The sequence below is a fragment of the Callithrix jacchus genome, chromosome 3, assembly GCF_049354715.1.
Source record: "Callithrix jacchus isolate 240 chromosome 3, calJac240_pri, whole genome shotgun sequence".
Taxonomy (NCBI): Eukaryota; Metazoa; Chordata; class Mammalia; order Primates; family Cebidae; genus Callithrix; species Callithrix jacchus.
Genome location: NC_133504.1, coordinates 154056372 through 154082010, shown reverse-complemented (window position 1 = coordinate 154082010; position 25639 = coordinate 154056372). Strand labels below are relative to the sequence as shown.

At 40.9% G+C, this 25639-nt stretch overlaps 1 protein-coding gene across 7 annotated transcripts in view; it reads left to right on the top strand.

Annotated features, from left to right (window-relative positions):
- UBE2K (ubiquitin conjugating enzyme E2 K) overlaps nt 1-25639 on the top strand; it is a 120922-nt gene that overhangs the window by 85016 nt on the left and 10267 nt on the right. For 6 of the 7 annotated variants that reach the window (XM_035293864.3, XM_078367373.1, XM_078367372.1 and 3 more), the window contains 2 exons: nt 431-489; nt 10573-10655. In XM_035293864.3, coding sequence (XP_035149755.1) covers nt 431-489; nt 10573-10655 — 142 coding nt within the window. The remainder of the gene's footprint in view (nt 1-430; nt 490-10572; nt 10656-25639) is intronic. The other variant, XM_035293865.3, reaches the window with a different exon arrangement.

The following is a 25639-nucleotide window of genomic DNA, read 5'->3' as shown; positions in this document are numbered from 1 at the left end:
GGATCACCTGAGGTCAGGAGTTCAAGACCAGCCTGACCAACATGGTGACACCCCCATCTTAAAAAAAAACTATAATAGTTAATTGCCCTAATGAAATGTTGGTGTTGGATTGTTTGGATTTAATGTATTTATCTCTAGCTCTGTTACTCACTGATAAACAAATACAGTTATATGAAATGGATATTCTGTATGCTTTATTTTTTTTCTCTTTTTTTTTTAATTGTCCCTAGATGGCTTCAGGATCTGTATGCTTTAAATAGTCTTTAAATTAAAAACTAGTGCTTTTGATTACTTTCTGGGTTTCAACTTTAAAATGAATGTTTATAATTGAATATAAAATAATAGCTGCTTTGAAAAGGTCATCAATATATTTGTCTTTACATACTTGAAGTGAGCAGCATTCTTAACTTTGTTTTCCCCGTTTTTTTAGGAGGAAGATATCAACTAGAGATAAAAATACCAGAAACATACCCATTTAATCCCCCTAAGGTATTGTAAGCCTATTTTTGTGCATGAACTTATAAAATATTTTATATTTCTGACCTCATTTTATTAATATATATTTTAGGGCTTATTAAGTCACAGCTTTTTGAGTTGTTTACTGTGTAAACTTGATGTGGGCAGGATTTTAGGTAATGGCAGATGGCTTGCCTCTGAAATTAGATTGAAAAGCAAACTTACCCAAAGGCAGCCAGTAATGGCTCAAACTGGAATAGGATGTACATCTGACAATGGCTTATATACTAGATCTAGAAATACTTGCAGTGTTCCCAAATTTAGAGAGCCCTTTTACATATAAACAGAGCTTCTTACTTGACTCAAAGAAGTACGTGTTTTAGGAGAGTACATTCTACCTTCATTCAGCCATTATTTGAGTACTGTGTGCCAAGGAATATAGCAGTAACTAAGACACTGTTACTACCTTCATAGAGCTCAGAAATGGAGATTGCAACTGTGAGCAATATTGAAATTGAATTGCAACTGTGATAAATATTGAAAGGGGAAATGCAATACTCTATGATCATGTATAACAGGGGGACCCAACCTAAACTTATTTTTTGATTGAACCACTTCCTTTATGTCTCTGCTTTTACTGTCATCAGCACTTGAATTTAGGCATTCAACTTTATTCCCTATTTTGTCTATTGTTGAATCATCCTTTCATCTTTGCCATTTCTACTCATTCTCTGCGCTGTTGGTCTAGAAATCTTCCTAGAGTGCAGTTTTGATCATGCCTCTTTTCTTTCCCTGAATAAAGTCTAAACTTCATAGATTGGCACTTAAAACCTCCTAGAAACTGACCCCAATCTTCTTTTTTACTCTGATCTTTTACCACTTCCACCTGCAATGCGGGTCTCATTTTCTATCTTAGATTGTTTATTTGTAGCTGATGCTTATTCTTCCACAGCTTTCTATCATTTTCACTTAAATCTTTTCCCTATTATTTAAAATTCTAGTTTTCTCTGAGGCCCAAGTATCACTTTCTCCATTAAGCTGACTTAATCAAATGTTTCTCCCTCTACCCTCTCAATAGCGTTTTATACAATTTATGTAGTGGCAACACAGATACAGCTCCAACTCATGTATTGTTTTGGTATTTATCTTTTACTAGCTTTTATGCTCCTGAGTCAAGGACCATTTCTTATATACCTATATATTATCAGTAGTTCCCAATAGTATAGTGTCCCTTGAGCAAATAATAGCAGTCACTCAGAATGTTCTAGAATTTGTTCATTCAACCTATTGGTTGTTCCAATTTAAGAATAGATAAGATAATAGAAGTTCTAGGGTAATTTTGGCTCACCTAGCAGTATGGGCTGCCTATTAGTCTGTTGTTTACGTACATCGATTTTCTGCTAAGCCAGGTGGATTTTTTTTATTATGATAAAATATACATAACATAAAATTTACCAGTGTAATCATTTTCTTTTCTTTTTTTTTTTTTTTTGAGGCAAAGTCTTACTCTGTCGCCTAGGCTGAAGTGCAGGAGTGCAGTAGCGTGATCTTGGCTCACTGCAAACCTCTGCCTCTCGGGTTCAAGTAGTTTTCTGCCTCAGCCTCCCGAGTAGCTGGGATTGCAGACTTCTGCCACCATGCCTGGCTAATTTTTGTATTTTTACTACAGATGGGGTTTTACCTCTTGGCCAGGTTTTTTTTTTTTTTTTTTTTTTGAGACGGAGTTTCGCTCTTGTTAACCCAGGCTGGAGTGCAATGACGTGATCTCGGCTCACCGCAACCTCCGCCTCCTGGGTTCAGGCAATTCCCCTGCCTCAGCCTCCTGAGTAGCTGGGATTACAGGCATGCGCCACCATGCCCAGCTAATTTTTTATATTTTTAGTAGAGACGAGGTTTCACCATGTTGACCAGGATAGTCTCGATCTCTTGACCTTGAGATCCACCCGCCTCAGCCTCCCAAAGTTGGCCAGGTTTATCTTTAACTCCTGACTCTGTGTTCCACCCGCCTCGGCCTCCCAAACTACTGGGATGTGAGCTACCTTGGCCGTGAGCCACCGCCCATTGTAATCATTTTTATGTGAACAGTTCAGTGGCAGTATATTTACCTTGTTGTTTAACCTTTACCATCATCTGTCTGTAGAACTTTCTCACCTTACCAAACTGAAACTTTATACCCATTATTCCCTACTCCCAGCTTCTGGTAACCACTGTTTCTGTTTCTCTGAATTTGACTACTTCAGGAACCTCATGTAAGTGGAATTCTATAACGCTGTTTTGTGTCTGGCTTATATCATCTAGCATAATGTAATCAAGTTTCATTCATGTTATAGCATGTGTCAGAATTTCTTTGTTTTTAAGGCTGAATAATTTTCCATTATAAGTGTAGACCAAATTTTGTTTTTTCATTCTGCTGTTGATGGGCATTTGGGTTTTGTTTTACTTAGTTTTTTTTTTCATGGAAATGAGAAAGGAAGAAAGAAAAGAGCTCTTAGAAGGACTGTTCTCAACCGCTGTATTTTTACTATTTAATAATGAGGGTAGCAGCTGTCACTTGTTTTGTGCTAGGAATTTTTTTTTTTGAGACAGAGTCCTACTCTTCTTGCCCAGGCTGGAGTGCAATGGCGCAATCTCGGTTCACCACAACCTCCTCCTCCTGGGTTCAAGCGATTCTCCTGCCCTAGCCTCCCGAGTAGCTGGGATTATAGGCACCCACCACCACTCCTGGCTAATTTTTTGTATTTTTAGTAGAGACGGGGTTTTACCATGTTAGCCAGGTTGCTCTTGAGCTCCTGACCTCAGATAATCCACCTGCCTTGGCTTCCCAAAGTGCTGGGATTACAGGCGTGTGCCACAGCACCTAGCCTGTGCTAGGAATTTTATATACCTTTCCCAAAAGTTTTTATAACCGACCTAATAAATGAGTGAGCTGAGGCTTAGATGTTAAATGGAGCCCAGATTACATGTGGCTCTGATAAACCGAGACCCCATCTCAAAAAAAAAAAAGCGATTTAATTGGCTCATGGTTATGTAGACTGTGCAGGAAGCACAGTGGCTTCTGCTTCTGGGGAGGCCTCAGGAAACTTAGAATCACGGCAGAAGACCAAGGGTAAGCAGACACATCTTACATGGCAGGATCTTACTAGTTCTCATGAGAACTCACACCACCATAGCACCAAGGGGAATGGTGTCAAACCATGAGAAACCAGCCCCATGAGCCAGTCACCTCCCACCAGGCCCCACCTTCCAACATCGGGGATTATCATTTGACATGGGATTTGAGCGGGGACACAAATTCAAACCATATTACACAAGGGTACATAAAACAGTGGTGTCTTAAATAGTTGATGGTGCCTGAGATTTGATGAAATGTAATAGTTACCTGGAATAGTAGTAAGCACTTGGTAAATGTTATATGGCATTAACCAGTGACTGCCACCCCAAGAGAGGGAGGCCCTTTCCAAAATAGCTTGTTGGCTTTCCTCTATAACATTTTAAAATACAGTCGCATTGACACTTAAATTTTCTCTATAAATTGAAATTTTCATACATTGCTTGAGGAAATGTAAGATGTTATCGCAGCCTCATTGGGAAACAGTTTGATCAAAATGGCAAACTTAGAGTTCTAAGCATTTCTACTTCTAGGTATAACATTTATTCACACAGTAACTTGTACACAGATGTTTATACCAGCACTGTTCATTATAGCCAAAAAATGGAAGCAACCAAAAATGCCCATCGACTGGTGAGTGGATAAATAAAACGTCGTATATCCATACTGTGGAATACTATTTGGTTATAAAGAAGAATGAAGTACTGATAAATGCTACAACGTACATGAACCTTGAAAACAGTATGCTAAATGAAAGAAACCAGACACAAAACTTTACGTTGTATTGTTTTATTTATATGAAACATTGGAAAAGGCAAATCCTAGAGACAGAAAGGAGATTGGTGGTGGTTTAGAGATAGAAGAATGGGAAAGTAACTGCTGATGGTTGCAGGGTTTCTTTTTAAGGTGATAAAATAGTAAAAAATTAGATCGTGGTGATAATTGCACAAGTCTGTGAATATACTAAAAGTTAGAAAGTTGTACACTTGCCAGGCGAAGTGGCTCATGCCTGTAACCCACCACTTTGGAAGGCTGGGGTGGGTGGATCACCCGAGGTCAGGAGTTCAAGACCAGCCTGGCCAACATGGTGAAACCTTGTCTCTGCTAAAAATTTAAAAATTAGCTGGGTGAGGTCGCACGCACCTGTAATTCCAGTTACTTGGGAGGCTGAGGCAGGAGAACTGCTTGAACCTGGGAGGCGGAGGTTGCAGTAAGCTGAGACCCCGTGCCATTGCACTCTAGCCTGGGTGGCAGAGCGACACTCCATCTCAAAAAAAAAGAAAAGAAAGTTGTACACTGTAAGTGGGTGAATTATGTCTCAGTAAAGGTGTAGTCTTTAGAGTATGTAATAGCTTCAAAGTAATTGCATAGTTATGGCTTTATTTTAGGCACTTTGACCTGTTACTTTAATTCTTGAAATAAATAGTAACTGTTTTATTAAATCTCTTCCACCTCATTCCCAGTTTTTTTTAGAGACGGTATCTGGCTCTGTTGCTCAGTCTGGAGTGTAGTGGCATGCACAATCAAAGCTTAATGCAGCCTTTAACTCCTGGGCTCAAGTGATCCCTCCACCTTGGCCTCCCAAAGTGCTGGGATTACAGGTATGAGCTGCCACACCCACCCACCTGTTTCATTGAAATGAGAAAAATAGACTCAAAACATAAGAACTGAAGTATATCTGATGTTTTTGCTACTAGCTTATATTGCTGTTTAGCCACTATTATCTGACCAGGCATGGTGGCTCACACCTATATAATCCCAGCACTTTGGGAAGTCAAGGCAGGAGAAGCATTTGAACTCAGGAGTTTGAGTTCAGCCTGGACATCATATTAAGTGTCTAGTCACAATAAAAAAGAAAAAGATACAAACCACAGTGCTTGCATTATTCATATTAAATAAAAAAAGAGAGAGAAAAAGGCCTCTACATTTCTAATTCCAGCTGTTCCTTTTGAAGGTAGCTTTGACATTTAGAAACATCTTCTTCAGTTCAACCCCAATTTATCTTACTGTGGCTTCAACCAATTAGTCATAGTTGCAGTTTAGTGTTCTTTAAATATGGCATATATGTAATAAAATTTTTAAAAAATAAAAAAGAACTAACAAAATAAATAATGGTATATACCTCACTTATGATGTTACACTCTTACAGTAAATGTTAATAAACATGATGAATATGTTCTAGATGTATACTACATTGATTTGAATTTTTACTGGTTGGTAAATAAATGGGAAGAATGGGAATTATTTATGTAAATTCCTTGCTGAATTATGTGTTCACATGTGTTGGGACTCAGGCTTAATTTTAAGTCTTAATGAGGTAAAAGTATCAAAGTAGCTGGTTATATTCTTGTTACTACTGTGTGGCTAGAATTTGAAAAAAAGATTAAAAATTCACATTTGTCTTACCATGGTCACAGAATATTTTCTATTATTATGGAATAAATTATTGACCAGAGGCATAGGTTTACTTCTAAACAGAGAAAAAAAATCTTTGAATCAGGTGAAAAACAGTTTAGAAGGAATTTGATTAAATGCATACAACCAATATGATTTCTAGCATTAAATTGCAGTGTATATTGTGTTAGTGAAAAAAATCATTAGATTAGTAAAATTCTAGCCCAACGGTATGTCCTGCTCTAACAGAGATTAAGTTGTAGGCTGGGTGTGGTAGTTTGCATACTTGTAATCCCAGCATTTAGGGAGGCAGGGGCGGGTGAATGGCTTAAGCTCAGGAGTTCAAGACCAGCTTGGCCAAAATGGCTAAAACCGGTCTCTGCTAACAATGCCAAAAAATTAGTTGGGTGTGGTGGCATGGGCCTGTAGTCCCAGCTACTCAGGAGGCTAAGGCAGAAGAATTGCATGAACCTGGGAGGCAGAGGTTGCGGTGAGCTGAGATCGTGCCACCGCACTGCAGCCTGGCACAACAGAGCAAGACTCTCTCAAAAAAAAGTTTAAGTTGTGAATTTTGCTCTTTTTCCTTGGTGTCGTCAACATACTTTTTACATGTTGATGTATTACATATACATACCAATGCTGATAATCTTTAATGAGCATATACTTATCTGTACATGCATATTCAAGTAAAAGCATTTCTTTTGTATGATAAGGGAGTTTAAGCTGGTTTAATAATGTAATATGCTTTGAGACCCTCTGTCAAAAATAAATAAATAAAAAGCAAGATATGGCCAGGCACAATGGCTCACATCTGTAATCCCAGCACTTTGGGAGGCCGAGGTCAGTGGATCACCTCAGATTAGGAGTTCAAGTCGAGCCTGGCCAATGTGGCAAAACCCCATCTCTACTAAAAATATAAAAAGTAGCTGGGTGTGGTGGCACACACCTGTAATCCCAGCTACTCAGGAGGCTGAGGCAGGAGAATTGCTTGAACCCAGGAGGTGAAGGTTGCGGTGAGCCAAGATTGTACTACTGTACTCTAGCCTGGTCAACAGAGTGAGACTCCATCTCAAAAAAAAAAAAAAAAAAAAAAAAAGATACACTTCAAATATTTTCAGATCTTAAAACTGAAAGTTAAAGATGGAAATATGAACTCACATCTACCATAAAGTAGGAGCTGAAGTGTTTGTTAAACTAAAAAGTGAATCAAATGTACAGTGCATCTTGTTAGGAGGAGATAAGAACCATTGATGCTATGCCAATATTGACAATTAAGAATAGTTTCCTTAGTTTCTATCTGGGATCATTTAGTATCCATTGTTACAGTGTTCGGATTTCTGTTTTTAGTCATTGAGTGCTTCCCAAAGCTAGTGAGTGTTCTGAAGTTCCCAGACAATGCTAGTATTAGTTTTGTATATGAAAATAAAAAGACTTTATTATTGTTGTTGTTGTTATTATTATTTAGACGGAGTTTCTCTCTTGTTGCCCAGCCTGGAATGCAATGGTACATCTTGGCTCAATGCAGCCTCCACCTTCTGGGTTCAAGTGATTCTCCTGCCTCAGCCTCCCAAATAGCTGGGATTACAGGCACGTGCTACCACACCTGGCTAGTTTTGTATTTTTAGTAGAGACAGGGTTTCTCCATGTTGGTCAGGCTGGTCTCAAACTCCCAACCTCAGGTGATCCGCCCACCTCCGCCTTCCAAAGTGCTGGGATTACAGGCTATGATTATTATTTTTTAACAGAGACAGGGTCTTATTATGTTGCCCAGGCTGGTCTCAAACTCATAGCCTTAAACAGTCTTCCCACCTTGGCATCCCAAATTGTTGGGATTACAGACTTTATTCACTGTACTCGGCCATGGAGATAATCTTGAAGATTAAATTCTTTTTTACAAAATTTTTATTTCAGTTTAGTTTCTGAGACAAGGTCTTGCTCAGTTGCCCAGGCTGGAGTGCAGTGGCACGATCATAGCTCACTGCAGCCTCTGCCCCCTGGGCTCAAGTGATCCTCTCACCTCAGCCTTCAAGTAGCTGGGACTACAGGCATACACCACCATGCCTGGCTCAGTTTTTTATATTTTGTAGAGATGGGGATTGCCCAGGCTTCTCTTGAACTCCTGGGCCTAAGTGATTTCACCCACCTCGACCTCCTGAAGTGCTGGGATTACAGGTGTGAGCCACCACATCCGGCCCTTGAAGATTAAATTCTCATCTGCAAATTCAAAATTATTCTTTTTCTCCTCCTCTTCCTCGTGTAATTTGTGGTTATACTTGTTACAAAACAGTGTTTGATTCAGGCTCAGTGGCTCACGCATGTAATCCTAGTATTTTGGGAGCCTAAGACGGGCAGATCTTGTGATCCGAGGAGTTCAAGACCAGCCTGGGTAATATGGTAAAACCCCATCACTGCTGGAAATTAAAAAATTAGCTGGATGTGATGGTGTGTGCCTGTAGTCACAGCTACTTGGGAGGCTGAGGTTGCAGTGAGCCAAGATTGTACCATTGCACTCAAGCTTGGGCTACAGGAGTGAGACCCTGTCTTAGAGAGAGGGAGAGAAATGTATTATTCATAAGCCCTACATTACTGTCTTACTTAATTTGCATTGTATTTTATTTTATTTAACCCTATAATAACATGTTTGCCATAATGTTAAGTGTACATTCCTTCAGTGTGAGTCACTTACATACTATGGATACTTTAAGTAGGATGGATACAGTGTCTTTTAGGGAAAACCAGACAAATAAGGCAGAAATCATAGAAGTGTAATTAATACTATAGCAAAGGAAACTACAGCTGTGTGGAACAGATCAGGAAGAAGTGATACAGAAACAGACTTGAAGAATAACTAGGAATTCTTTGAGAGAAGAGGGGATAGAGGCATGTTATTGAGAAAACAAATATGTATGAAGGCCCAGAGCAGGGGAAAAGTTGAATATGACTTTTTGAGCAGGAGAGTGGAGTATGGGATTGCAGTAAAACTTGAGATTTCAGGGGTAATCTAGGGCCAGTTAAAGAGTGTTTGGCCTACTGCGGTGGCTCATGCTTGTTATCCCAGCACTTTGGAAGGCCAAGGTGGGAGGATCACCTGAGGTCAGGAGTTCGAGACCAGCCTGGTCAACATGGCAAAACCCCATCTCAGCTAAAAATACAAAGATTAGCCAGGTGTGATGGTGGGCACCTAAAATCTAAACTACTTGGGAGGCTGAGTCAGGGAGAATTGCTTGAACCCGGGAGGTGGATGTTGCAGTGAGCCGAGATTGCACTATTGTACTCTAGACTCTAGCCTGGGTGACAGAGCAAGACTCCTTCTCAAAAAAAAAAAAAAGAGAGAGAGAGAGAGTGGGCTTACCTGAAGGGAATGAGAGGTCATTAATGGTCCTTAAGCAGCACAGTGATGCAAATCAGATTTGTTTTAAACGGCTCTCTTTAATTTTGGTGTGGAAAATAATTGGAGGGAACAGACAGGTATGCAATAAAGGCAGGAAACTGTAGTAACCTAGGTGACAAATCATTGTCTCCTTTAATGGGAAGGTGGTTGGAGAGAATTAGGTATCATTGAAAGTAGTAAAATTATTAAGACTAAAAAGAATCAGGCATAGCAAGAATGAAGGAATGGAAAGTGTCTATTGGTTTTCTGTATTTTAAAGTTGTTGGCGAATTAAAGTGCTTTTTTTTTTTAGATTGAATATGAGTTAGCAAGCAAGATATGAGGAAGAAACAGGTAGTGTAGAAAACTCAAGAAGTGACAAAGAGTTGAGAGAAGTGGAAAATCTTAGCTTCTTTCCATGAATAGCTTAGGAGCATATATTAAAGAGTTAATTGTTTTTCATTTGGTCACGCTCTCTTGCTCAGGCTGTAGTACCATGGCACAATCACAGCTTGCTGCAGCCTCAACCTTTCAGATTCAAGCGATCCTCATGTTTTAGCATTTTCACTTGTTGGTTTATTATTCTTACATACTGAGACAAATAATGAGATGATTAGACTCGAATCTGGAAACAGATTGTAGGAGTTTACATTAGTCTCTGTTTAACTACCTATTTGATTTTGGGTAGATTTCTTAAACTCTAAGCCTTAGAGTCTTTTCAATGCCTGCTACATCATATAGGCCCTCCAATAAAAAGAATTTGAGAAAAAATTCTACAGAAAGATTAAGAAAAGCACAGCCACTTACTATTTGTGGTTCCATTCACTGATTTTACTTGCTTTTTTCCTCAAACCTATTCTGCACCCTGCCTCACATGAAGAAAAGTGCCATTTACTATTTATGTTTTTATTTTGTGTACTACTTTGTTTACCAAAATGGATTTTAGTCTCTGTTGTATTCTCCTATCATCTGCCATTATGCTAGGTAAAATGTAAGCTCATAGTAATTGTTGAGTTTGTTTAAAGGTGGGACATTTATTAAAGTTTAAAAACAATATATGTTAGTGACAACATTCAGCTTACTGAATCCTTTGACATCTGTACCCCTTCTTACACCTAGGCAAAATGACTTAATAGATATAGGGACCTTTCTTTTTTTAGATTGAAGATTTCATTTTCTTGTAGTTCTACTTAAACTGTTTTATTTCTGTTACTTAAAAACTCAAGTGTGCTTTATATTCTAGGTCCGGTTTATCACTAAAATATGGCATCCTAATATTAGTTCCGTCACAGGGGCTATTTGTTTGGATATCCTGAAAGATCAATGGTAAGAGATTTTGAATTCACCTTCTCTCTTTCTCATATGAATACCAAGACTATAAGAGTGTTAAATGTGTAATTGCCTCAAAGCATATATTATACTTTATTCTGTTTGGGCAGTAACTTTATGAAGTCTCTTAAGTACGTAATTGTAAATGCAGTATAATTGAGATCACAATCCATATTTAAATAGAGACTTGTTAGATAATGTTAGATGCTAGCTTTACATTTTGAAAAGTCTTGGCTTTTATTTGTTGTTTTGGTAAATTTGATTCTTCGCTATCTTAAGAAGATATTTGTGAAAGACTAAAAAAGTAAAAAGTAAGTATTAAAGTAGCCATCTCCCCCTCAGATGGAATGTAAGCTACAGAATTGCTGTAAGTTGTGTTAATTGAGCACAGTTACGGTTTTTGGTTCATGAATTCTAACAAGGACCACCTTTGTAGGTGATGTCTTCATTTGGACAGCAGTATTGTGCTTTCACTTGGTTTGTCTCATTTGCTCTGTATAGCATTTAAGCATTTTAAGAGTTCCTACTCTGGAGCCATGAGGTTCACATCTTTGCTCTCCAGTTTACCAGGCTGCATGGTCATGAGCAAATTGCCTAAAGTCTGTGTGGCTTAGTGTCCTCGTCTGCAAAATGGGTTGACACCCACTTCTAGAGCTGAGAGGATTTAATAAGTTGTTTTATATAATTCTCTTAGAATAGAGCTTTGCTTTTTGTTGTTTTTGTTGAGACAGGGTCTTGCCCTGTTGCCCAGGCTGTAGTGCAATAGTGCAGTCATAGTTCACTGCAGCCTTCTCTTAAGCCCATGTAGTCCTACCACCTCAGCTTCAGAAGTAGCTGGGAATACAGGTGCAAACCACCATGCCTGGCTAATTTCTGTATGTTTTGTAGAGATAGGGTTCTGGTTGCCCAGACTGGAAACTTGCATAATCTAACAATGATAAAGATGATAGTGAATTATTTAGCACATGACTTTATAGATGGAAAAACTAAGACCAAAGGTATAAAAAGTAATTGGAGTGGGAGAAAACCATAAAATTAGAAAAGATCAATTGTGTTATTATGACCTTTTCTTCTGATTTTACTCTTTTGCAAGAGAATGTATAACAGAACAAAATAAACAGCAATTGGTAGAAAGACTTGGAGCCAAAACTGTGTTTAATGGGCCCTACCTGGCTACCTAATCTTCTAAAGATTCTGTATTATTGCTGGTACTAGAATTTTTAAGCTATGGTTGGTTTTTTTTTGGAGACAGAGTTTCACTCTTGTTGCCTAGGCTGGAGTGCAGTGGCACAATCTTAGCTCACTGTAACCTCTGCCATCCGGGGTTCAAGTGGTTCTCCTGCCTTAGCCTCCTGATAAGAAAGGGGGAAAAAATGGTACCTGAAAGAAAATGAAATAGGAATGACATCATTTAGTGTATGGCCAATTTGGTTTACTTAGTAACTGGATGAACAGACTAGAGTTGCAGGTTTTGTTTTCTTTTTCTATTCCAGTAGCACATCAGAGTAAACACGTCCCTCAGTAGATCATCTCTTGGGATCTAGTTCCTTTTTTTTTTGAGATGGAGTTTCGCTCTTGTTACCCAGGCTGGAGTGCAATGGCGTGATCTCAGCTCACCGCAACCTCCGCCTCCTGGGTTCAGGCAATTCTCCTGCCTCAGCCTCCTGAGTAGCTGGGATTACAGGCACACGCCACCATGCCCAGCTAATTTTTTGTATTTTTAGTAGAGACAGGGTTTCACCGTGTTGACCAGGATGGTCTCGATCTCTTGACCTTGTGATCCACCCGCCTCAGCCTCTTAAAGTGCTGGGATTACAGGCTTGAGCCACTGCACCTCACCTGGGATCTAGTTTCTTTATCTATATTCCCATATATTCTATATTCCACATCGATCAAGACTTTCAAACATAAAACAATGTGAAATAGGCTGGGCGCAGTGGATCACAAGGTCAGGAGATTATGATCATCCTGGCTAACACAGTGAAACCCCGTCTCTACTAAAAATATAAAAAATTAGCCAGGCATGGTGGCATGCGCCTGTAGTCCCAGCTACTCGGGAGGCTGAGGCAGAATTGCTTAGACCCAGGAGGCGGAGGTTGCAGTGAGCTGAGATTGCACCACTGCACTCCAGCCTGGGTGACAGAGTGAGATTCTTGCCTTTAAAAAAAAACAGTGTGGAATAAACATACTTTTTATCTTCTCTGTTACTCTTTTTTGATTTGTGACTTTTGCCAATTTATTGAACTTAAGCGTCAGTGTTTTTAATCCATTAGGTTCCTGTAAGTAGACGCTCTCGAGAAGTAGCAAAAAAAAAAAAAAAAAGAGAGAGAAAGAGAAATAGAAAATAAAATAATCCATTACTTTATCCCCAAGGCTCCTGAAAGCGCTAAGATTCAGTGATAGGAGTATATATTTGCAGTATTAGAGACACTGTACTTTTTTCATTTGGCTTCAGGTACATTAGTTTTCCTATTCTCCCTTTCCAGTGCTCACTCCCAGACTCCTTAACCAGTTCCTCTCATATCTCCTGGATCTTTGTGTATTAGAATGCCTTAGGGATAAGTCTTGGATTTCTGCTCCTTTCTAGCTGTACTCACTTTCTTGCTAAGCTCATCTGATTATCATAACTTCATCTTTACATACTACAAACTCGCAAATTATCTTCCCTGAACTTGAGACTCCTATCCTGCTGCCTGCTTATTGTCTTTACTTGAATATATAATGAACATATTGAACATGTGAAAAACTGAAGTGATAGTCTCCTAACCTGAAACCTGTTTCTGTAGTCTTCCCCAACTAAGTTATTGGCAAATACATCCTTGCATTTGCTCAGGCCAAAATCACATCATGATCCTTGGTGTTTCTTTCTCTGGTACCCTATGCCCTGTCTGTGGATCTATTGGCAAAACTTCCAAAATTTTAACTGGAGCTTTACTAGTACGCCTTTTCAAACATGTTACCTCTAGCCTGGATAATTGCATTAGTCTGCCTCCCTGCTTCTGGCTTTTCCCTACTCAGGCTATTCTCAGCACCCAGAATGACAACCTTAAAAACAAAGCTTGCAGTTGAAAACTTCCCACTGACTTCTCTTTTTGCCTAAATTAAGCCAACAGTACTATTACTTGCAATTATCTCCCTATATAGCTAGTTGAAAGATTATGTTGTGTGTATATAGGGAGAGAAGTTGAATTTTTATACCAAAACATTTTCTCCTAATATGCTGTGCAGGAATAAAACATTTTTTACATCAACTATTCCCTTTTCCTAAGGCAGGTGAATAATTGGTTTTGTATCTGTACAATTGAAATATTAAAAGATACCAAAGACACAGTAGGTAAAATAGGTGAGACTAGATATTCATGAAGTCATTACTCTCTTCTCTGAGCTTTACTGAGGTATAATTGACATTTAGTGCATATCCATATTTAAATGTGAATGTTTAGGTTTCAGAACTGGAATCTGATAGAGGAAAATAAAGGATCTTAATCATAGGAAAAATTACATAAACATTAAATAATTTTTGGCAGGCATACTAGAAAATAATTGGTTAATCTTGGTCTTTTATTAATGCATGTAGGGGTGGTGATTTACTTTAATTAATATTTAACAACTAGCAGGGCGAGGTGGCTCACGCCTGTAATCCCAGCACTTTGGGAGGCTGAGGCAGGTGGATCACGAGGTCAAGAGATCGAGACCATCCTGGTCAACATGGTGAAACCCCGTCTCTACTAAAAACACAAAAATTAGCCGGGCATGGTGGTGCATCCCTGTAGTCCCAGCTACTCGGGAGGCTGAGGCAGGAGAATTGCTTGAACCCAGGAGATGGAGGTTGCGGTGAGCCGAGATCGCGCCATTGCACTCCAGCCTGGGTAACAAGAGTGAAACTCTGTCTCACTCTTGTTATATATATATATATTTTTTTTAACAAGGATTTTAGTATGGTTTATTTATTCACCTATGCTACGTGGAAACTATTTTCTAATGTTTTTTCACTAACACTATGACTAAGGGTATCTACTTACCTGGGGAAGAAAATGACAACACATAAAAATTTTACTCAGTGATGCTGCCCTTCTAAAAGACACAAACAGGCACAGAATATCTACTTGGTCAGTAAGGTATGCTTAGCATCATTATTTATCAGGGAAATGCAAATTAAAATCACAATTAGATACCACTGCATGCCTGTAAATATAAATACCTCATGCATTGCTGATAAGAATGTGGTTTAACCACTTAAAGCCGGTAATATCTTCCAAAGCTAAACGTACACCTTCATTGTGGCCTATCAGCTTCATTAATACCTAGGAAGGTATTAATTTCTAAAATTTCTAAAAGAAATGGCCGGGCGCAGGGCCTCACGCCTATAATCCCAGCACTTTGGGAGGCTTAGGCGGGTGGATCATGAGGTCAAGAGATCGAGACCATCCTCGTCAACAAGGTGAAACCCCGTCTCTACTAAAAATACAAAAATTAGCTGGGCATGGTGGTTGGCGCCTGTAGTCCCAGATACTTGGGAGGCTGAGGCAGGAGAATTGCTTGAACCCAGGAGGCGGAGGTTGCAGTGAGCCAAGATCGTGCCATTGCACTCCAGTCTGGATAACAACAGCAAAACTCCGTCTCAAAAAAAAAAAAAAAAGGAAAAGAAAGAAAAATTAGTACCAGCTGGGTGCGGTGGCTCACGCCTGTAATCCCAGCACTTTGGCAGGCCGAGGGGGGTGGATCACGAGGTCAAGAGATCGAGACCATCCTGGTTAACATGGTGAAACCCCGTCTCTACTAAAAACACAAAAAATTAGCTGGGCGTGGTGGTGTGTGCCTGTAATCCCAGCTACTCAGGAGGCTGAGGCAGGAGAATTGCCTGAACCCAGGAGGTGGAGGTTGCGGTGAGCCGAGATCACGCCATTGCACTCCAGCCTGCGTAACAAGAGTGAAACTCCGTCTCAAAAAAAAAAAAAAGAAAGAAAGAAATTAGTACCTATGCCAACCTTTTTTTTTTTTTTTTGAGGCGAACTCGCTTTGTTGCCAAGCTGGAGTGCAGTGGTGTAATCTCGGCTCACTGCAGCCTCTGCCTCCTAGGTTCAAGTAATGCCCCTGCCTCAGCCTCCTGAGTAGCTGGGACTACAGGGGCACGCCACCATGCCCAGCTAATTTTTATATTTTTGGTAGAGACGGTATTTCACTATGTTGGCTAGGATGGTCTTGATCTCTTGACCTTGTGATCCACCGGCCTTGGCCTCCCAAAGTTTTGGGATTACAGGCGTGAGCCACTGCGCCTGGCCCTATGCCCACTTTTTAAAAGACATTATAAAAGAATATTTATGGCAGATTTATTAATAGCCCAAAATGGGAAATAATTTAGGTGTCTTATCAACAAGAGAATTGATATATTGTGATCACACATTGGAGCACTACATAACAGTAAAAAAAGAGCATATCATTGTTATGCTCAATGTCAGTGACATGTTCAACATGGATGAGACTCAGACATGTTGAGTGACAAAAGCCAGACACAAAAGAATACATACTGTGTGATTCAATTTTTGTGAAATTCAAGATGAACCAGAATTTATGGTGATAAAAAAATATGATAGTGGTGAGGTTGGGCAAGAGTTGTAGGTGGGAGGAACAGAAGTGAGGCATTATAATGCTAAAAAATACTTTATTTTGGCCTGGCGCAGTGGCTCACGCCTATAATCCCAGCACTTTGGGAGGCTGAGACGGGTGGATCACGAGGTCAAGAGATCGAGACCATCCTGGTCAACATGGTGAAACCCCATCTCTACTAAAAATACAAAAAATTAGCTGGGCATGGTGGCGCGCACCTGTAGTCCCAGCTACTTGGGAGGCTGAGGCGGGAGAATTGCCTGAACCCAGGAGGCGGAGGTTGCGGTCAGCCGAGATCGCACCATTGTACTCCAGTCTGGGTAACAAGAGCGAAACTCCGTCTCAAAAAAAAAAAAAAACAAAAAAATAAGCAACTTTATTTTGATCCAGTTGGTGGTTACATGGTTATATACATATGTAAAAATTTATCCAGCTGCATAGTATCTTAACTTTGGTTATGCTTTAACAACAAAATTATAGTAGCTGGCTGCAGTGGTGTGCACCTGGAGTCCCAGCCACTTAGGAAGCTGAGGCAAGAGGAGTGCTTAAGCCCAGCAAGTTTGGGCTGTAGTGTGCTTTGCCAGTCAGGTGTCCACACTATGTTGGGCATGAGTATTGGTGGCCTCTTAGGAACAGAGGACCACCAGATTGCCTAAGGAGGGGTGGACCAGAAAAGGTTGGAAACAGAGCAAGCCAAAACTCCTTTGCTCGGCCGGGCGTAGTGGCTGACATCTGTAATCCCAGCACTTTGGGAGGCCGAGGCAGGCAGATCACAAGGTCAAGAGATCAAGATCATCCTAGCCAACATGGTGAAACCCCATCTCTACTGAAAAATACAAAAATTAGCTGGGCGTGTGCCCATAGTCCTAGCTACTAGGGAGGCGTAGGCAGGAGAGGTGCTTGAACCCAGGAGGCGGAGATTGCAGTGAGCTGAGATCGTGCCACTGAACTCCAACCTGGTGCTGTCGACAGAGCAAGACTCTATCTCAGAAAAACAAAAAGACAAACAAAAAAAACTCTTTTGCTCATTAATAGTGAGACAACACCTGTGAATAGCCACTGCACTCCAGCCTGGACAACATAGTAAAACCCAATCTCTTTAAAAAAGAAATTCTGTAGTAAAAATGCTGCCATTCTCTTTAAGTAGCATTTAGTGTTTTGAATGAGCATGATTTAATTATTGATGATCTGTTGGAAGATCCATAGTGGAAAAGTCAGTTAACAGTATCAATAATTCATGGGATTATTCTACATAGTAAAACCCCTACCGAGTCCTTATGAATGAATATATGAGTATATGAAAAGTTACATAACCACATGAACAATTTGAAACTTGAGCAAAATTAATTTAGTGGAGATAAATTTGTAAGGTGCTAGTTTATTCACATTATCTACTGAATTATAAAGATGAACACATTTTGAAATTTCGTAATTCTGCTTGCCTGTTAGGATTTGTTATAATAAATTTAAGCTCATGTGTATAGATAGTGATCCTAAAGGTCTTAATACAATATGGATTTGCTTACTACCTTGTAAATAGAAGAAGAAATGGAATAAAAGAATGTTGTCAGTTGTATACTTTTTCATATTACTAAATTTAGATTTTAAAATTAATGTAAAGCAGTCCAAAATTGCACACATTTCTTTATATCATTGAAGATACAGTTTCTTTGTTTTTTTCTTTTGAAATCTCACTCTTGCCAGGCTGGAGTGTGGTGGCGCAATCTCAGCTCACTGCAACTTCTGCCTTCTGGGTTCAAGCAATTCTGCATCAGCCTCCCAAGTAGCTGGGGTAACAGGCACGTGCTACCACGCCCAGCGGATTTTTGTATTTTTAGTAGAGACAGCATTTCATTATATTGACCAGAATGGTTTCTATCCCTTGACCTCGTGATCCACGCACATCGGCCTCCCAAAGTGCTGGGATTACAGGTGTGAGTGCCCAGCCAAAGATACAGTTTATGTAGTATTCATTTATTTTTTTAAAGTTTTAAGCTGGGCGCAATGGCTCATACCTGTAATCCCAGCACTTTGGGAGACTGAGGCGGGTGGATCACCTGAGGTCAGGAGTTCGAGAACAGCCTGGTCAACATGGTGAAACCCTCAATCTACTAAAAATACAAAAGAATTAGCTGGGTGTGGTGGTGTGCACCTGTAGTCCCAGCTACTTGGGAGGTTTAGGCATGAGAATCACTTGAACCTGGGTGGCAGAGGTTGCAGTGAGCCGAGATTGTGCCACTGCACTCCAGCATGGGTGACAGAGCGAGACTCCATCTCAGTAAAAAATGAATATTTATTTATTAATTTATTTTGTAGAGATAGGATCTTGCTCTGTTAACCAAGCTGGTCTCAAATGCCTGGCCTCAAATGATCCTTCCACCTTGGCCTCCTGAAGTGCTAATATTACAGGCATGGGCCCCCACGCCTGGCCTGTAGTATTCAGGGTTAGAAAAATAAGTATGGTGGGCTGTTTTTGCATTGCCATAAAGGAATACCTGAAACTGAATAGTTTATAAAGAGGTTCATTTGGCTTATGGTTCTGCAGCCTGTATGGGAAGCATGGTGTCAACATCTGCTCAATTTCTGGTGAGACCTCAGGGAGCTTATGATCACAGTGGAAGGTGAAAGGGAAGCCTGTTTCACATGGTGAGAGCAGAGTGGAAGCAACAGGGGAAAGTTGCCACACACTTCAAAAACACTTTTTTTTTAACTGAGTCCTCCTCTGTCGCCCAAGCTGAAGTGTGGTAGCGCAATCTCAGCTCGCTGTAACCTCCACCTTCTGACTATATGCACTTCTTGTGTCCCTATGCCTCAGCCTCCTGAGTAGCTGGGATTATAGGCGTTTGCCACCATGCCCAGCTAATATTTGTATTTTTAGCAGAAATGGGCTCTTGCCATGTTGGCCAGGCTGGTCTGGAATTCCTGAGCTCAAGTGATCCACTCGCCTTGGCCTCTCAAATGTGCTGGGGTTACAGGAGTGAGCCATCACACTCAGCCTTAAAACCCTTTTAAACAATTAGCTCTCACAGAAACTCATTTATCCTCAATGGGATGGCACTAAGCCATTCATGAGGGATCTGTACCAATGATGCCAACACCTCTCCCCGGGCCATACCTCTAGCACTGAGGATTGCATTTCAGCATGAGATTTGGAGTGGACAAATATCCAAACTATATCAATAGTTTTTGTTTTGATATTAATTTTCTTTTTTGTGTGTGTATGTTTATTATTTATTTGTTTTTGAGATGGAATCTCACTCTGCCGCCCAGCTAGAGTGCTGTGGCTCACCACAGCCTCAACCTTTGAGGCTCAAGTGATTTCCCACCTCCGCCTCCCAAGTAACTGTAGCTACAGGCACATGCTACCACACCTGGCTAATTTTTTTGTAGAGACAGTTTCACCTCATTGCCTGGCTGGTCTTGAACTCCTGGACTCAAGCAGTCCACCCACTTTGGCCTCCCAAAGTTCGTGAGCCATCATGCCTGACCTGTTGAACTAATTTTCTTGCAATTAATTATTAAAACTAGCTATGCACAATGACTCAAACCTGTAATCCTAGCATTTTGGGGGAGGCCAAGGCGGGAGGATTGCTTGAGCCCAAGTGTTTGAGACAAGCACTGGCAATATGACAAGACCCTGTCTTTACAAAAAAATGTTTGATTAGCTGGGTGTGGTGGTGCGTGCCTGTAGTCTAACATGAGAAAATCACTTAAGCTTTGAAAGTCAGGGCTGCAGTGAGCCTTGTTCACACATTGTATGAAAATTTCAATCATGCAGAAAAATGACAACTTTTTCTCTTACATTGTTTAGAATTGAATCTAAATTTATAGCTCTAGATTTTTTTTTTTTTTCAATTTTGAGGGTAAACTGCCACCCACCCCCTCCCCTTTTTTTTTGCCCCTGCCAGACACAGTTTTACTCTGTCGCCCAGGCTGGAGTGCAGTGACGTGATCATGGCTCACTGCAGCCTTGACCTTCCAGGGCCAAGCATTCTTCCCACCTTAGCCTGTCCCAGGTGCACACCACCATGCCTGGCTAATTTTTTAAAATTATTTTTATGCACATGGATATCACCATGTTGCCCATGCTGGTGTTGAGCTCCTGTGCTCAAGCAGTTCTCCTGTGTTGGTTTCCCAAAGTATTAGGATTACAGGCATGAGCCACTGCACTCAGCTTTTTTGTTTTTGTTGTTGTCGTTGTTGAGAGTCTTGCTCTGTCGCCCAGGCTAGAATGCAGTGGCGTGATCTCAGCTCACTGCAACCTCTGCCTGTTGGGTTCAAGTGATTCTCCCTCAGCCTCCTTAGTAGCTGTGATTACAGGTACCAACCACTAGGCCTGGCTAATTTTTTTTTTTTTTGAGGCAGAGTCTTGTTCTTTCGCCAGGTGCCAGGCTAGAGTACAGTGGCGAGATCTCAGCTCACTGCAACCTCTGCCTCCTGGGTTCAAGCAATTCTCCTGCTTCAGCCTCCTGAATAGCTGGGACTACAGGCGCACACCACCATACCCAGCTAATTTTTATATTTTTAGTAGAGACGGTGTTTCACCATGTTGGCCAGGATGGTCTCGATCTCTTGACCTCGTGATTCACCTGCCTTGGCCTCCCAAAATGGTGGGATTACAGGCGTGAGCCACTGCACCTGGCCCAACTTTTGTATTTTTGGTAGAGACAAGGTTTCACCATGTTGGTCAGGCTGATCTCAAACTCCTGACCTCAGGTAATCTACCTGCCTTGGCCTCCCAAAGTGCTGGGATTACAGGCGTGAGCCACCGCACTGGTCTGATTCTTTTTCTTTAATGTCCCCTTCATTCAGGTTTCTGATTCTTGAAATGGTAATCTTTAGGTCTATAGTAAATTGTGTCTTTACAATAGGAAGACAGAGCAAATAGAGGAAATAGAATTTATAAAAAGGATTTTTTCAATCTTTAAGATAAGAGCTTACTACTTAAATTTTTAAAAATTTGGACCAGACGCCATGGCTCACACCTGTAATCCCAGCTCTTTGGGAGGCCAGAACAGGTGGATCACCAGGTCAAGAGTTCAAGACCACCCTGGGCAACATGGTGAAGGCCCATCTCTACTAAAACTACAAAAATTAGCCAGACATGGTGGCAGACACCTGTAATCCCACCTACATTGGAGGCTGAGTCAGGAGAATCGCTTGAACCCAGAAGACAGAGGTTGCAGTGAGCCGAGATAGTGCCATTGCACTCCAGCCTGGGCAACAAGAGCATAAAATTTACTGGCCAGGCATGGTGGCTCACACCTATAATCCCAACACTTTGGGAGGTCAAGGAAGTGGATCGTTTGAGCCCAGAAGTTCAAGACCAGCCTGGGCAACATGGTGAAACTCCGTCTCTGCAAAAAAAATAGAAAAATTAGCCAGGTGTGGTGGCATGAGTCTGTAGTCTCAGCTACTCAGGAGGCTGAGGTTGGAGGATCGCTTAAGCTCAGGAGGTTGAGGGCGAGGCTGCAGTGACCTGTGATCACACCACTGTACCTCCAGTCTAAGTGACAGTGAGATGCTGTCTCAAAAATAAATAAGTAGATCCAGGCATGGTGGCTCACACCTGTAATCCCAGCACTTTGGGAGTCGGAGGCAGGTGGATCACCTGAAGTCAGGAGTTCCAGACCAGCCTGACTAACATGGTGAAATCCCATCTCTACTAAAAATACAAAAAACATTAACCAGGCATAGTAGCATGCGACTGTAGTCCCAGCGACTAAGGAAGTTGAGACAGGAGAATTGCTTGAACCAGGGAGGCAGACGTTGCAGTGAGCCGGGATTTCGACATGCCACTGCACTCCAGCCTGGGCGACAGAGGGGGACTGTCTCAAATAAGTAAGTAAACTGGGCGTGATGGCTCACACCAGTAATCCCAGCACTTTGGGAGGCAAGGGGGGCAGACCACCTGAGGTCAGGAGTTCAAGACCAGCCTGGCTAACATGGTGAAACCCTGTCTCTTACTAAAAATATAAAAATTTGCAGGCTGGGTGGCTCATGCCTGTAATCCTAGCTACTTGGGAGGCTGAGGCAGGAGAATCCCTTGAACCTAGGAGGAGGAGGCTCTAGGAGCTGAGATCACACCACTGCATTCCACCCTGGGTGACAGAGGGAGACTTTCTCTCAAAAATAAATAAATAAATACATTAATGAATTGGTGCTCCTGCTTAGGATCAGGAGTTGAGGCTGCAGTGAATCCTGATTACACCAGTGCACTCTGGCCTGGGCAACAGGGTGAGACTCTGTCTTTAAAAAAAGAAAAAAAAACAACTACCATGTTAATTGTTTTTAAGTACACAGTTGAGTAGTGTTAACAATGGTTAAATTTAAGCAAACAGAGCAACAAAAGAAAATTAAAAAAAAAGAATGGTTATTGTGCATCCTGTCTCCAGAAGTCTTTCTCTGGCAGAACTGAAACTATACAGATTAAACAACTTCACAATCCCATCCCCTACCTTTAGCCTCCCCCTGCCCCAGCCCTTAGCAGTCACCATTCTACTTTCTTTCTCTGAATTTGACTACTCTAGGTACATTAATGGCAGCATACAATATTTGTCCTTTTGTTTCTGGCTTATTTCACTTGGAATAATGTCTATATTATTCTGAAACATGTATGGCATGTGGTAGCATATGTCAAAATTTCCTTCCTTTTAAGGCAAAAATAATTCACTGCGTGCGCACGCGCACACACACACACACAAGCCAAGCATTTTGTTGATCTGTTTATCCATCCATGGAAACTTAAGTTACTTCTGCCTTTTGGCTACTGTGAATAATATTGTTATAAACATGCATATATGAATACCTACTCCAATTCCTACTTTCATTTCTTTTGGGTGTATACCCATAAGTGGAATCACTGGATTATCTAGTAACTCTGTGTTCGTTTTTGTTTTGTTTTGTTTTGTTTTTTTGAGGGACCGTCATATGGTTTTCGATAAGAGTTTTCACCATTTTACATTCCTACAAACAGTGCACAAGAGTTCCATTTCTCCACAACCTAGTTAACAATTACTATTTTTTTATAGTAGCCATCCTAATGGATATGAAGTGATAGCTCACTGTGATTTCGATTTGCATTTTCCTAATGATAGTGGTGCTGAGCATCTTTTCATGTGTTTATTGACACTTTATATATCTTCTTTGGAGAAATGTCTGTTCATGTTCCTTGTTGATTTTTTACCCGGGTGTTTTGTTGTTGTTATTGAGTTATAGGAGTTCTTTATATTCTATGAATATTAAGCCATAACCAGATAAATGATTTGCAGATATTTTCTCCTCTTCTGTGAGTTGCATTTTCATTGTATTGATTGTGTCCTTTGCAACACAGGTTTTTTGTTTCAAGTAGTGGGGGTCTTGCTTTGTTGCCCAAGCTATCCTCTAACTCTTGGGCTCAAGTGATCGTCCCACCTCAGCCTCCCAAGTAGCTGGGACTGCAGGTGTATGCCACCACACCAGCTTCACAGGAGGATTGATTGATTGATTGTGTTTTGCTCTCTTGCCCAGGCTGGATAGTGCAGTGGCGTGATCTTGGCTTACTGCAGCCTCTGCCTCCTGGATTCAAGCAATTCTCCTGCCTTAGTCTCCCAGGTAGCTGGGATTACAGACATGCACCAACACACCTGGCTAATTTTGTGTTTTTAGAAGAAGTGGTGTTTCAGCATGTTGGCCAGGCTGGTCTTGAACTTCTGACCTCACGTGATCCACTTCAGCCTCCCAAAGTGCAGGGATTACAGGCGTGAGCCCCACCGCACCTGGCTAGGAGTTTTTAACTTTGATAAAGTTGTCATACATTTTCCCTTATTTTCCATTTGGTTTCCTGTGCTCTCAATGTCATATCCAAGGAATAATTGCCAAATTCAGTGTTCTCAAGTTTTCCCCATTTTTGCTTTCTGGCTCGTAACGTTTAGGTCTTTGATCCGTTTTGGGGTTTTGTCTTTTTGAGATGGAGTTTTGCTCTTATTGCCCAGGCTGGAGTACAATGGTGCAATCTCAGCTCACCACAGCCTCTGCTTCCCAGGTTCAAGTGATTCTCCTGCCTCAGCCTCCCGAGTAGCTGGGATTACAGGCAAGCACCACCATGCCCAGCTAATTTTTTGTATTTTTAGTAGAGATTGGGTTCTCCATGTTGGTCAGGCTAGTCTCGAACTCCTGACCTGAGATGATCCACCTGCCTCAGCCTCCCAAAGTGCTGGGATTACAGGCGTAAGCCACCAAGCCCAGTCTTGAGTTAACTGTTATATAGGATATAATAAGGTAAGGGTCCAACTTCATTAATTTGAGAGATTATACTTCCATACTCGAGGAAAAAGAAAAAAAACGAGATTATCAGTTTTTAAGAAAAGTGTTTATTGCCTTGTTGAGATATATGTAAAACTACCTATGGGATAGGCATGTAATTATGTGATAGTACGAGGGACTTGGAGGATTTATAAGATTAAGATGCTTTTATTTTACATGCCTTTATGTTTTTATTTCAAATTAAAATAAGTATTGTGAGTTTAATAATTGCCTTAGTATTAAATACTTTCTTTGAGTGGAAACTTGTCTTTGCTATTCAGGTGAATTTCCTTTAAAATAAATAATTTTATTACAAATTATATAAGATCTTGTTTCAAGTGACACCATGAATTTTAAAATTAGGTTGTTTAGAAAGTCCATTGGAAAATGAAGTAGCACACTTAAGTGTTGTATATTTCATTGTTTATATGTCGCCTTTTTGATCTTTATGTTATTTTTGGTGGTTTAGGTCAGCTTTATGCTGAGTACATCTAGGTGGCTGTTGATGTGTATGTGCCTTTAAATGTTCTCTTTGAAATTACCCCAATTATCAAATGAAATTAGAGAAAGCATTTTCCTTTGTTATTGTGAGAACAGTAAGACAGGCCAGCAGGGTGGCTCACACCTGTAATCCTAGCACTTTGGGAGGCGGAGGTGGAGGCGGAGGCGGGAGGATCACCTGAGGTCAGGAGTTCGAGACCAGCCTGACCAACACGGTGAAACGCTGTCTCTACTAAAAAAAAAAAAATACAAAAATCAGCTAGGCCCGGTGGCGTGCACCTGTAATCCCAGTCATCTGGGAGGCTGAGGCAGGAGAATTGCTTGAACCTGGGAGGCAGAGGTTGCAGTGAGCCGAGATTTCACCCCTGCACTCCAGCCGGGGGACAGAGCACAACTCTATCTCAAACAAACAAAAAAAAGAAGTTCCCAAGGGATGCTGCTGCTGCTGGTTCCATGAACAACACTGTGAGCTCATTGCCTTAAGACCTCCATTGTTGGTTGTTGGTAATAACTTTTTGGCTAGGGTTGGAGGTGTGGAAGACAAGAGTCTGGCTCCGTCCCCCAGGTAAAGTGCAGTGGCGCCATCTGGT